General features: G+C 45.1%; 1 protein-coding gene across 1 annotated transcript in view; it reads left to right on the forward strand.

Moving 5' to 3' along the window:
- Positions 1 to 12,519, forward strand: part of PDE6A (phosphodiesterase 6A) — a 59,773-nt gene that overhangs the window by 31,397 nt on the left and 15,857 nt on the right. Inside the window, exons 9-17 of the mRNA XM_077895931.1 lie at positions 2,432 to 2,581; positions 3,111 to 3,254; positions 5,155 to 5,220; positions 5,437 to 5,583; positions 6,567 to 6,674; positions 8,285 to 8,394; positions 9,903 to 9,990; positions 10,170 to 10,270; positions 10,679 to 10,786. Of these exons, the coding sequence (XP_077752057.1) occupies positions 2,432 to 2,581; positions 3,111 to 3,254; positions 5,155 to 5,220; positions 5,437 to 5,583; positions 6,567 to 6,674; positions 8,285 to 8,394; positions 9,903 to 9,990; positions 10,170 to 10,270; positions 10,679 to 10,786 (1,022 nt within the window). The remainder of the gene's footprint in view (positions 1 to 2,431; positions 2,582 to 3,110; positions 3,255 to 5,154; positions 5,221 to 5,436; positions 5,584 to 6,566; positions 6,675 to 8,284; positions 8,395 to 9,902; positions 9,991 to 10,169; positions 10,271 to 10,678; positions 10,787 to 12,519) is intronic.

A 12,519-nucleotide genomic window follows, 5' to 3' on the forward strand; every position in this document is an offset into this window, starting at 1 on the left:
CACATCCTGCCCAAATACTCTCTGCCCTTCCATATAACCTCAAATTGCTATGAAACTTTGATGAAGCTTTATTGTTTCCTCTGGCTAAAATAATTTCTGTCTCCTTGGGAATTTCACGGAATATTGTTTAACACTCCATTTGATTTTGTGCATCTTTTTAACAAATATTTATGGAGGGCATCTTCTGGGCCAGGAATTGACACAGTGCTACATTGGCTGCAATGGTGGACCAGACAGACATCATCTCTGTTTCTAGGGGGCTCATGATTGTATGGGGAGAAAGCCCTGGTGTGCAGGTCAGAGAAGGACAGAGGGAGAGAAGAGGAATCTCTCTGGGAACTTAACTTAATGTGGAAGAAATCAAAGAATGTATCCCTGAGAAATTATATTTGGGCAGCAAAGAAAGGAGAGAAGATTGTAGGAAAGAGAGAGTTTGTTGGTAAGACCTAGATTAGACCAATTACTCTGAGTGAGAGACATAGTGGAGAGTGTCAGGAGGGGATTCCAGAGAAGTAAACCAAGGCCAGATGACACATGGCCTAGAGGGCCTTGCCAGGGAATTAGTTCCTCCTACTATAGTCTCTTTACTTTATCTTTTATTACCCTTCCTTGCTCTCAGATTAATTCCTCTCAGCAAAATATCAGCTTCTTTTGGTCAACGGTTGGGCCTTATCTTTGTTAACATTTTCAGCTCCAGGTGCCCTATCAATATTTGTTGAGTTTAGCATGCTAAATGGAAGAAAAATAAATCATTATTAGTAATCAGGAAATAATTAAAAAGAAAATAAAAATGACTCCTAGAAAAATTAGTGAGTTACTTTTTCACCCCTTGAAAAACGTGATGAGAGAGTTAAGTGAGAATATCCTTCCAAAGTTAAAGCTGTAGGTCTTGTGTTGGGATTTTGATCCTAGCGAGGTGACAAGCCCAAATCGTTGCTGAGAGCTGCTAACCGGATTATCACCATACAGAACCTGGTCTCTAGCCAATTAATTCAGTTTACCCACATTAAGATAACAAATCTGATCTCGTTTTTAGATTCTAGACTTCTTCCTCCAACTCATCCTCTACCAAGTAGCCTGCATAATTTTTCAAAACTCAGGCTGCATCAAGTAACTTTTCTGCTTAAAAATCTTTAATGCTTTCTCGTTTCACTTTCAATAAAACCTGTTTCCTTATCATGGCCTTCAGAAGGAAGGGATTCCCTGAAGGTTAGGTAGAGAGTTGGGGGGAAGGCAGACCTGGAACTCCTGTTCCCTGACCAACAGCCCTTTGCTCTTTAGACTGTAATCTGTATCCTACTAGAGTCACTTTCCCACCAGCTGCTGACTTCCAGTTTTCCCGAAACCATCATCATCATTTCACCGCCTTAAAAATCTTAGAACTTTTGAATTGGAAGACTCTCCGAGTACAGGAAGGCTTCCTTGATTTCCTTCCCTCCTCTGGCTCCCCAAGAACCCTAACAAACTCCCCACAGGCAATGTCATTGCTCGCTTACCTTCTAGATTATGAGCAACCTGAGGACAACCTTTGTGCCTTATTTTGCCTGGGTTTTTTCAGTTTCTAGCTTAGTTCTTTGCACATTGAAAAATGTTTAATATTTTACGAGTTCATGGGAAAAGAGTCTAGAAGTGACCTAGTCGGGTCATCTCCATGTTATAAATTATAAAAGTGAGAAGCTCAAACAGACAGGAAATGACTCACCAAGGGGCACTTTACCACTGATGGAGAAATTTCACCTCCCTTGTCTCATTTGTTCCATGAGGGACACCTTCTTGCTCCCATCCCCATCTGTGGATGAGACAATTGAGGGCAACAGAAAAAAATAACATGCCAAAAGTAGCACAGGAAGTCATATCAAGAGACAAACAAACAAACAAGAACTATAATGATGGCTTGCTTAAGCACATCCATAAGTGATTGTGAGAGACACTGTGAACGATCAGAAGCAGGTGAAACAGTCCAGATTCCTTTTACCTGTTGCCAGAACAGACAGGTGAAAAACAAAGCAGGGAGCCGGTCATAAAGCCAAAGGTTTTGTTGACATAGCTACAATTGGATTTCATAGCCTTGTTTACCACCTACCCACAGAAGCCCTAGTTATTTTGCAGGTCTCATTTTGTAGATATTACCTGGAAAGCATAGGCACTTTTTAAAGAGACCTAAATAGCTGGTGTGGCAGAAAGTCTGAAAGCTTTGACGCACAGAGGCCCGTGAACTATATGCTATTTAAACTCATCGGAACCCCTCTGGACTGTGATTATCTTTACTTTCCTCTGTTGTTGCTCATGTTGTTGATAACGAGCAGATGGAATTATCCTTCCCTTGTCCTTCCCTGACTGCTATTTCTAGGGCCAGTTCTATCCAGACTTCTGAATGAAAGGTCCTCCTGAACAATAACAGATTTGTAACCTACTCTGGCTTCTCTTGTAGAAAGAGCCTCTGGATGAGTCTGGATGGATGATTAAGAATGTCCTTTCTATGCCAATTGTGAACAAGAAGGAGGAAATTGTTGGGGTGGCCACGTTTTACAATCGCAAAGATGGAAAACCCTTTGATGAAATGGATGAGACCCTCATGGAGGTATGGTTTGGGAGGAGGCCTTTGCCACTGGGTTGTGGAGTTGGCTTGTTGCAAGTGTGCTGGGGGCATTCACCTGTGGAGGGGAGGGGAGCTCACCTTGTAGACACTACCCTAACTCAGCCTCAATGGCTTTCTTTGCTTGCACTTCTGCACTCCATGTGTTGTCAGAAAAATCCACCTTCCCTTTACAACAAATTTTCATTAATAAACTTTACCTTTGCAAAAATGAGCAGAAAGTATAAAGTTCCCATATGCCTCCTGTCCACACATGGACACAACACATTCCCCTTGAGTGGAGTTACTACACATAAGAACGATGCTTTATGTGTGTTGGCACTTTATTTTAAAGTACATTCGCATCCATTGTTTTCTGTTCATCCTCACAACATCTCTTGGAAGAGGGCAGCACCTAGCTGATCAAACCTGTCTTATAGCTGAGGAAATGGAATCCTAGAGTCTTGCCCTGAGTCGCAGAGGCATGATAAAGCCTGGATGTTCTGCTTCTGATTATTCTTCTCCTTCCTTTCAGTCTTTGGCTCAATTCCTGGGCTGGTCCGTCTTAAATCCTGATACTTACGAGTCAATGAACAGACTTGAAAACAGGAAGGATATTTTCCAGGACATGGTAAAATACCACGTGAAGTGTGACAATGAAGAGATCCAGAAAATCCTGGTGGGTAAAATTGTATTGTTTCTGCTGTAGCAGGGACTGCACCCTGGAGATGTGGCCAGAGCAATACAGAAGCTCCATGAGGGCAGAGACAGGTGGACTAGACTTGCATAGGGATGCCCGGGCCCCTCACATCGAACAGATGGATGGATGGATGGGTGTACCAGAGAGTCCTACATAATGGCTGATCTGTACAAGTACCAGAGAGTCCTACATAATGGCTGATCTGTGTGGCTTGGCGACAGCCGTATCTAGCAAGCCACCTCAGTGGGGGCCAAATTTTGGCTTAATATCTCTAGAAACTCCATTTTCCACTGTGCTGAGTGAGGGCTGACTTAGGTAGTAGAGATGGAGTCATCCAACCACAGCACCTACTCTGAGAGGAAGCTCTATCTGACAGCCCAGTGGACAATGGTCGGTTTCTCAGAGTCTCCCTCCATGAGGTCAGCTTACTTAGAAACCCAATCAGATCAGAGGAGTTTGGTGAACAAAGAAGTATGACAGAAGGAATTAGATGTTAGTAGGGAGTCCTCACATAATTTCATCACTTTACAGTTTATAGAGCTTACAGTTTATTTCATACTTAGGATATTGTTTGATGCTCGCAACAGTGCACTAGGGTGGGTAGGGTGAGGATTTCTATTCCCATTGTAGATATGAATAAACTGAGGTCCAGAAAGGGGAAGTAACTTGACCCCTAATCACCCAGCTCATTAAATAGGTCTCACTTAAGCTTTATCAGGATAATGTGCAAATTCTCTACCACTTTTATGAATGGGCTGCCTCATGAGGGAGTGAGCACCCTGTCAAGAGAGGTATCCAAGTAGAGGCTGGATGATCATTTGTCAGGAATGCTATAAAGAAGAGTCCTACCTAGGGTAGGTTACTGGATGAGGTACTTTCAAAGATATGTGGCAGTTAGGGACTCATCATTCCTGGGATTTTGTTCTAAAAGAGACCATAATCTTAACAGTAAATTGAGTTAGCCAAATGGCATTGGTTAAGACGCCCAGCTGAGCTCCCCAGACCTTGCTTATAGACCTCACAAGTCGAGACAATACAGGCCAGTGTTTTCACAAGTGATTTCTTAAGCTGGGAAGCTATCACAACAATTTTTATCATTTCATCTCAATAACTGATAAATTCAAAGGACAAATCATCGAGTTTGGATGAATTGACTCACGATTTGCTTGTGCCAGTCTGTGATTTCAGCCAAATGAGGGATATGGGGACCTTATGGAAGGATAGCCCCAGTGAACCCCTGAAAAGTGAGTAGACTATACTCTGGGTCAAGAAATCAGAAACAAGTAACTGGGTCCATGTCCCCCCCTCCGCTGGCTCATGCATGGTGCCGGAGGCCCAGGGAAGGAAGAAACTTGCCCCAAGTCACACAGTAAGTAAGAGGAAGAACCAGGACCATGAGCAAGACCTTCTGACTCCTGGTCAGTAATAATAACAATATCAGCAACAACATTATTTAATTCTAGTACTTACTATGTTATGTGCCAAGCACCGCACTAAGGGCCTTACGTGCTTTATTTCATTTAGCTGTACACATGTGTTTTCAAAATGAATTGGCGTAAATCTAACCTGAATTCACCAGTTAAGTATTTATTATCCCCATTTTACAGATGAGGAAATGGAGGATCGAAGGCATTCAGTAGCACTGAGAATAAGTGGCAGAGCTCGAACTTGGACGCAGGTCCCCACAACCCCAAAGCCCAGGGCTTTGAATTTGCCGGTCAACAAATGGTGAAGGGCAGCCTCTCTGAGCTCGTGGCCCCGCTGCAAGTGCTTAGGAGGGAGGAAGAGAATGGAAATGGAAAAGTGGAGGTATCTCTAGACCTCAGATAGAGTAACCAATTTTTTTCTTCTCTCTGTCTGCTACCTTGGGCCCTGACAGAAAACCAGAGAGGTGTATGGGAAGGAGCCGTGGGAGTGCGAGGAAGAGGAACTCGCTGAGATCCTGGTGAGCAGGGCAGAAGGGCCCTGGCCCTGGCCCGGAATAGGGCAGGGTGGCCCCGAGCGTGTGCGGGGCGGAGGGCTGCCCCTGCAAAATCCGACCCTTGCCACCCTGCTCTGATCCTCCCAGCCGGCCTGGGATGGGGACAGGGCTGGGGGCTGCGGGGGAGAGACCCACAAACACTTCGTGCGCTCCGACCACTGGGCTCCCTTCCTTACACAGCAAGGAGAGCTGCCAGATGCAGAGAAATATGAAATCAATAAATTCCACTTCAGCGACTTGCCCCTGACCGAACTGGAGCTGGTGAAATGTGGGATACAGATGTACTATGAGCTCAAAGTGGTGGATAAATTTCACATTCCTCAGGAGGTAAGGTCGAAATAAGCCTCTTCGATTTCCCTTTTTCTTTTTCTTGCCTTTTTTTTTTTTTTTAAACTCCATCTGCAAACAGCGCGCCCTCAGCTTTGAGGATACAAAGCATTAGTCATGTTGCACAGATGAGTCATTTATCAGAAAAGAGACACACAGTTCCTCTGAATGGTGGCATTTGGGGTGCATTGGCTTCTCGAGGTGGGTTGTGAGACGCGGAGTTCTGAAGGCTGGGTATATATAGGAACCTATAGTCAAACAAGGGTGGGAAACGTGGGTGACATCAGTTTAAACAGGACGTTTCCTCTGCAGGACTCCTTCAGTGTGCCTGGAGGGACAGGAAGGTAGGGCTGGTTGGGGGGAGTGTTAAGCTCAGAATTTCCCAGACTTGTTTGATTAAAGCAGCAGTTCTCAAAGTGCTAGCTGAGAATGTATCAGAAGCACAAATTTGGGGCGCCTGGGTGGCACAGTCATGATCTCAGGGTCCTGGGATTGAGCCCCACATGGTGGCTCCCTGCTCAGCGGGGATCTGTGAACCTCTCCCTCTGACCCTCCTCCTTGCCTGTGTTCTGTTTCAAATAAAATCTTTTTTCCAGAAAAAGAAAAGAAGCACAGATTCTCCCTTGTGAACGCATTCTCCTGGCTCTAATGAATTAGAAATTGTGTGTTTTATCCAACCTGTTGGGTGCTTCTGATGGGCACTCAAGTTTGAGAACCACGGATTTCAAGACCCCCTTTGTTTTCCTCCCCTGTAGCTCTCTGGGGCAGTTAGGAAGCTCCATTAGTGGGTTGAGTGGAGTGACTCACACCCACCACGTTTCATAACAAGGCCCATTTTGCTGGTACTTAGCAGTTTGCAAAGTACACTCACAGCGTTAGGGTTACCGCAGCTGTTGCTCCCCACCCCTCGGGCCCAGTGGGCGGCGGGAGGGCCTCCCCTGGACACAAGGCCCCAGGCCTCACTCCCCTGCCTGTGTTCGCAGGCCCTGGTGCGCTTCATGTACTCGCTGAGCAAGGGCTACCGCAGGATCACCTACCACAACTGGCGGCACGGCTTCAACGTGGGGCAGACCATGTTCTCCTTGCTGGTGGTATGGTGGGAGCGCGGGGGGCTGGGGCTCCTGCCACACCACAGGCCTCTGCACCTCCTCCGGGCAGCAGCAGCTTTGAAGAACATGATGCAAGAGGAGTACATGCTTAGCATACATGGATCCCAAGCACAGAGAATTGTATACAATAAAAAGTGGTAAAAGGCCACAGGCTACCCCCCACCCCAGTGCAGTTATTTAGATAACCATGGCACAACTCCTTCCAAGTTATCTTCTGGAAGCATCAAGACCTATTTTTACATACGCACACAGAGTTTATTTTGTTTATAACCTACTGAATAATAATATTCTAGAACATGCTTTCTTCGTTTGAAAAACTGTATCAGTCACATTCTTCGTTTCATTTTTTATTGTGGTAAAATATACATCACAGAAGACTTACCATTTTAACCGTTCTTAGGTGTACAGTTCAGTCGATGGTATTAAGGACATTCCCAATGTTATGCAGCCATTTCTACTATCCTCCCCTGGAACGTTCTCATCTTTCCAAATAGAAACTCTGTCCCATTAAACAACGATTCCCCACTTCCCTCTCCCCAGCCCTGGGGACCACTTTTCCCTTTTTGTCTCTGTGAATTTGACTATTGTAAGGACCTGATATAAGTAGTCTCCTACGGGATTAGCCTTCTGTGTCTGATTTATTTCACTCAATGTGATGGTTTTCAAGGCTTATCCATGGTATCATTTCATGGCCACATAGTATTCGGTATTGTTCGAATACACCATAATTTCTTTGCCCAGCCCCCTATTATTATTAGACACAGGGGTTGTTGTTGATCTTTCACTGTTGGGAACACTACCATGATGTCCTTGGGTGGACATGTGTATTTGTGTCAGTCTTTTCAGCTCCGAGGGTTCAGAGATTCATATTTCTTTAAAAGTGTTTCCTATCCAGATCATGATGCAAATCTCTGGCGTTGTCCAGTGCGCCTCATCCTCATTTCTTCCCCCATGTCTGGAATGGTTGGGTGGGATAGGCACTAGGACATCAAGGCAGGAATATTGGCCAGGCCACCACAGAAGACGACAGTGACAGCACTGAGACTTGATTTCTTTGACTCACAGAATCAGCATCACCTCTTCAGAGGTCTTCCCCACCCTGTTCTCTAACACTCAGCATAAACAAGAAGTATTTGAAAGAGACTTAGGGAAAGATTCTTCTGGGCTGTGCTTAAACCAATAGACCAGTTTGGAGAGATTGCTTTGCCACTCTGGGCATATTCAAAAACCCTCCAGATCCTAAAACCTGGCAGCTACAATTTCTCAACAGTCATTTAGTCCAGTGCCTACTACCTCCAGGGTGCAGACTGGGATACTGAGGCCCAGAGGGAGACGGGACCAGTTAAGGTCACTCAGGAGTAGGGTGACCAACCATCTCCATTTGCCTGGAACTGTTCCAGTTCTAGTACGGAAAATCCCATATCCCTGAAAAACCCCAAGTCTCAGGCAAACATCTGGCCATGCTATTTATTGTGCCAGGGATAGAGCCAAGGTCAGACCTGTGTTTCCAAGTGCCAGGCCCTCCCCCTCACACCTGTTTGCTTCCAACCCTTCAAGAAAGGAGTGAGTGGCACCTCTGATTGCTCTTCCAGACCGGAAAGCTGAAGCGATACTTCACAGACCTAGAGGCCTTGGCCATGGTCACCGCTGCCTTCTGCCATGACATTGACCACAGAGGCACCAACAATCTCTACCAGATGAAGTGAGTCAGCCCTCATGGTCCCCTCTCTCTACCTCCTGCTCCCATGATTCATTACCCAGATCTAAAGACTCTCAGACAGAGAGTCACTGGCCAAGGGGAAGTCCCACTGTCCATAGCTTCCTACTTCCTCCTGCTCTGTGGCTCTTAGTAAACTCCTGTGATAGACAGAATAATGACTTCCAAATATATCCAAATATATCGATGCCCCCATTCCTGGGGCCTGGGAATATGTTGCCTTCTATTCAAAGGGACTTTGCAGATGTGATTAAAGATCTTGAAATATCCTGGATTATCCATGTAGTTAGAAAGGTCCTTATAAGAGGGAGATGGGAGGTCAGAGACAAGAGAGGATGCTATACCATTGGGTTTGAAGATGAAGGATGGGCCACAAGCCAAGGAATATAGATGGCCTCTAGAAGCTAAGAGCAAAGGGAACGGATTGTCCCTTAGTGCCTCCAGAAGGAAAGCAGCTCTGTAGACCCATTTTAGACTCTGAACTCCAGAGCTATAAGATAATAAATCTTTACTACTTTAAGCCATTAACTTTGTGGTAATTTGCTATAACAGCAATATATGGAGTAGGGTCCCTCCCACTCTCCCTTTCTACCTGCTGAATGAAATTAAGCCAAATGTTAGTAACTGATACTGGCTCATTCATTCACCTCATATTTGTAATGTTTTCTATAAGTGTTGTAGGCCCTATGCTAGGCAAAGGAGGTACCATGGTAGCAAAACAGACACAGTCCCTGTCCTCACATAGCTTATATTCCAGACAGCCTCTGAAACATGGTCCTTGAATTTAGTGGACCTTATGACCACATTGTAGGCTGGGTAGAGCAGGGACTAGTGTTACATTATGGAGGAAGAAACTGAGGCTCTGCCCAGGGCCCACAGTCTATAGGTCATAAACAAGCCCTAGTACATGCTGCTGAGACTAGAGGTCATGCTTATCTTGTGGGAAGCTAAGTATTGAGCTCAGTGCTTGGCACATAGTAAGCATTCCACAATATTTATTGAATAAAGACATGGATAAACACATGGCTTGTGGGAATTCAGCGGCTTCTCCTGAGATTCAAATATCATATCTAGGGCTTGGTCTTTAAAGTATGACCCAGGGCCAATGTCCAATGGATGACTACGGGGAACCCATAAATCTCTAAAATTGCATGTGGCATTGTGTGCGTTTGTGCCTTTTGGGTACACATTATTCAACAGCCTCTCTAAGGAGTCCATGAGCCTAGAGAGGCTCGGAATCAGCTGTGGAGAAAACTAAAGCCTGAGAGTCAAGAGGCCTGACATCTAGTCTTATTTCCCACTCTCACCATGTGACAAACTCCTTATTTCTGGCCTTCAGCCTTTCTGCCTACAGAACTAGAAGGGGGCAGGACTGGGTGAGGATGATATTTTTAACTTCTATCTTGGTCATTCCATGCCGACTCGTGTGTGTGTGTGTGTGTGTGTGCGCGCGCGCGCGCACACGTGTGGGTGTGTGTGTGTTTCCCATTCAGGTCCCAGAACCCACTGGCCAAGCTCCATGGGTCCTCCATCTTGGAAAGACACCACTTGGAGTTCGGCAAAACGTTGCTGCGAGATGAGGTAGGATGGGTGGGGGCTTCTCACAAGAAGCTTGAATGTGGCCCCACAGGGCTCTTCCCGCTGGCCCTGGCAGCCTCTCCCATCATGATGACCATCAGAGGTCAGAGGTCATCATCAGTAGCTGCATGGCTATCCTACCAGCATCACTTCTCACATCTCTTCTACGGTTTTCTCTTTAGAGCCTGAATATCTTTCAAAACCTCAATCGCAGGCAGCACGAGCACGCCATCCACATGATGGACATAGCAATCATTGCCACAGACCTCGCCCTGTATTTCAAGTTGGTATTTCTTTTCATTTTAAGAACAACAATAACAATAACAATAACAATGACTGTAATAATAACAAACGCCATAGATCCAATTGACTTAATATGTTCTGGCACAACACTTGTACCACAGAACAGTAACTCTCAGTAAGATCCTGGAAGTTAGACAGTCTCACCCCCATTGTATCCATGAGACGCTGGAATGCAGGGGAAGAGATTTGCTCAGTAATAGCAGGTAACACAGTGGTGACAGAGTCTGGGTTAGAACCTAGGTCTTCACTCCCAGGCCTTGGTTCTTTCCACCTTGTTTTGTTAATTATGTTGTTTTCAGAAACCTCTGTCTGAAACAGGCAAAGTTAGAAGCCCGGGTGTTGCCTTACTCTAAGATGAGCTTCTTTAATAACCTGGTATGTTTTGCAGGAAGAGGACAATGTTCCAAAAGATCGTGGATCAGTCTAAAACATATGAAACTCAGCAGGAGTGGACACAGTACATGATGCTGGAGCAGACACGGAAGGAAATTGTTATGTGAGTAAGACAGGGCTTTAACCCTGATTTTCCTAAGCCCAGGGTCCTGAGGTGAGATGCTGCACACAGGCCTTAGTGCCCTCAAGAGAGCTCTGGGACACTTGCCGTTTTGGAGTCCTCCAATATCTGAAAACAATAAAGTTATGCCCAAATGGAGTTGCAGAAATTATGGTATATGTTTAATTTTGAATTTAACACTAAAATACAAGATAATATATTACTGTTTTATTTCTCTGTAACGAAAAGGACAATACTTGAAGTGTTGCTATCATAAGATTCAGAATTTTGGTGGTAAAGTAATATAACTTTAAACGTGTTGATAAAACACAAAGCATTATGCCAACTATGATTTGAGTGATATCTGTGTATCACTCAAAATATGTAGGCTTAATTTTTTTAGCATACCTTTATATATAGCAATGTCCTACTATATAGCTCTTCTAGTCACAAATGAGGTACATGATTTATATTAAATTTATAGTCCCTTGTTGGCAAGAGGCCTGATAATGGGAGTCACAGTTAAGTGTTTTGGGGTTTTTAAAATGATTTTATTTATTTATTTGACAGAGAGAGAGAGAGCACAAGCAGGGGGAGTTGGAGAGGGAGAAGCAGGCTCCTTGATGAGCAGGGAGCCCAACATGGGGCTGGATTCCCAGGACCCTGAGACCATGACCTGAGCCAAAGACAGACACTTTATCAACTGAGCTACCCAGGCGCCTCCCCATTTCAGTTTTTAATGACTATCTTCTTTTGGTTCCCTCATGTGCCCCATGATTCACCTCAAATGATGATGGGGTGAGAAGTGTAAATCTGAGGCCTTTTCTGACTATATGGCCCAAGCCAAATGGTCCCCTGGTTCCCCTGTGATGAGTCCTAGGTATTGATGGTAAGGGAAGATAAAGCTTGACCCAGTTCCCAAGGAAGTTATCAGGTTTTATCTCCAGATGCTTCTGTGGAGATGAGGCTTGATTAAATCACAAATGTTGCGAGTTCCTGCAACAGAGAAGGGGTGGCTGCTGGGATGGGCTCAGGGGAGAGGGACCAATGGCAGGCTTTCCTTCCCTGGGCCTTGCAGTTGTCCAGCCAGGCAGATCCCCTGATCTTGAGGAGCTGTGTGACCTGTCACCACTGAATACGGGGGCACGCTGAGGCTGTGGCTGCTCCCAGCTAGCTGCCTGATTTCAAACTGTGCAGCAGAAAAATTGATCAAGCGGGAAGCACATCTTATTCTTGGATAGAGGCACTTAATATTAAATGTTGTTTATTCTCCCTAATTAATTATTCATTTAAGGTGATTCCAAGGAAAATATTGACATTCTTTTTGGGATCATCAGGAAGCAATGCTAAAATTCTTATAAGAAATAAGTAAGCAAGAAGAGTCAGAAAATCCTGAAATACAAGAGTAATGATAGGAAAAAACAGAACTAAAGGCAGTTCAGTCCTAGACATTAGTAGGACAGGTCAGTGGGGCAGACTGGAAAGACTATGCCTGTGTTAAGAGTGGATTTTTTTTTTAAGATTTTATTTATTTATTCATGATAGACATAGAGAGAGACAGAGAGGCAGAGACACAGGCAGAGGGAGAAGCAGGCTCCATGCAGGGAGCCTGACACGGGACTCGATCCCGGGACTCCAGGATCACAGCTTGGGCCAAAGGTAGGTGCTAAACCACTGAGCCACCCAGGGATCCCCCAAGAGTGGATTTTATAAGTGCCTGGCTGATTCAGTCAGAA

Source organism: Canis aureus, chromosome 4 (assembly GCF_053574225.1).
Source record: "Canis aureus isolate CA01 chromosome 4, VMU_Caureus_v.1.0, whole genome shotgun sequence".
Taxonomy (NCBI): Eukaryota; Metazoa; Chordata; class Mammalia; order Carnivora; family Canidae; genus Canis; species Canis aureus.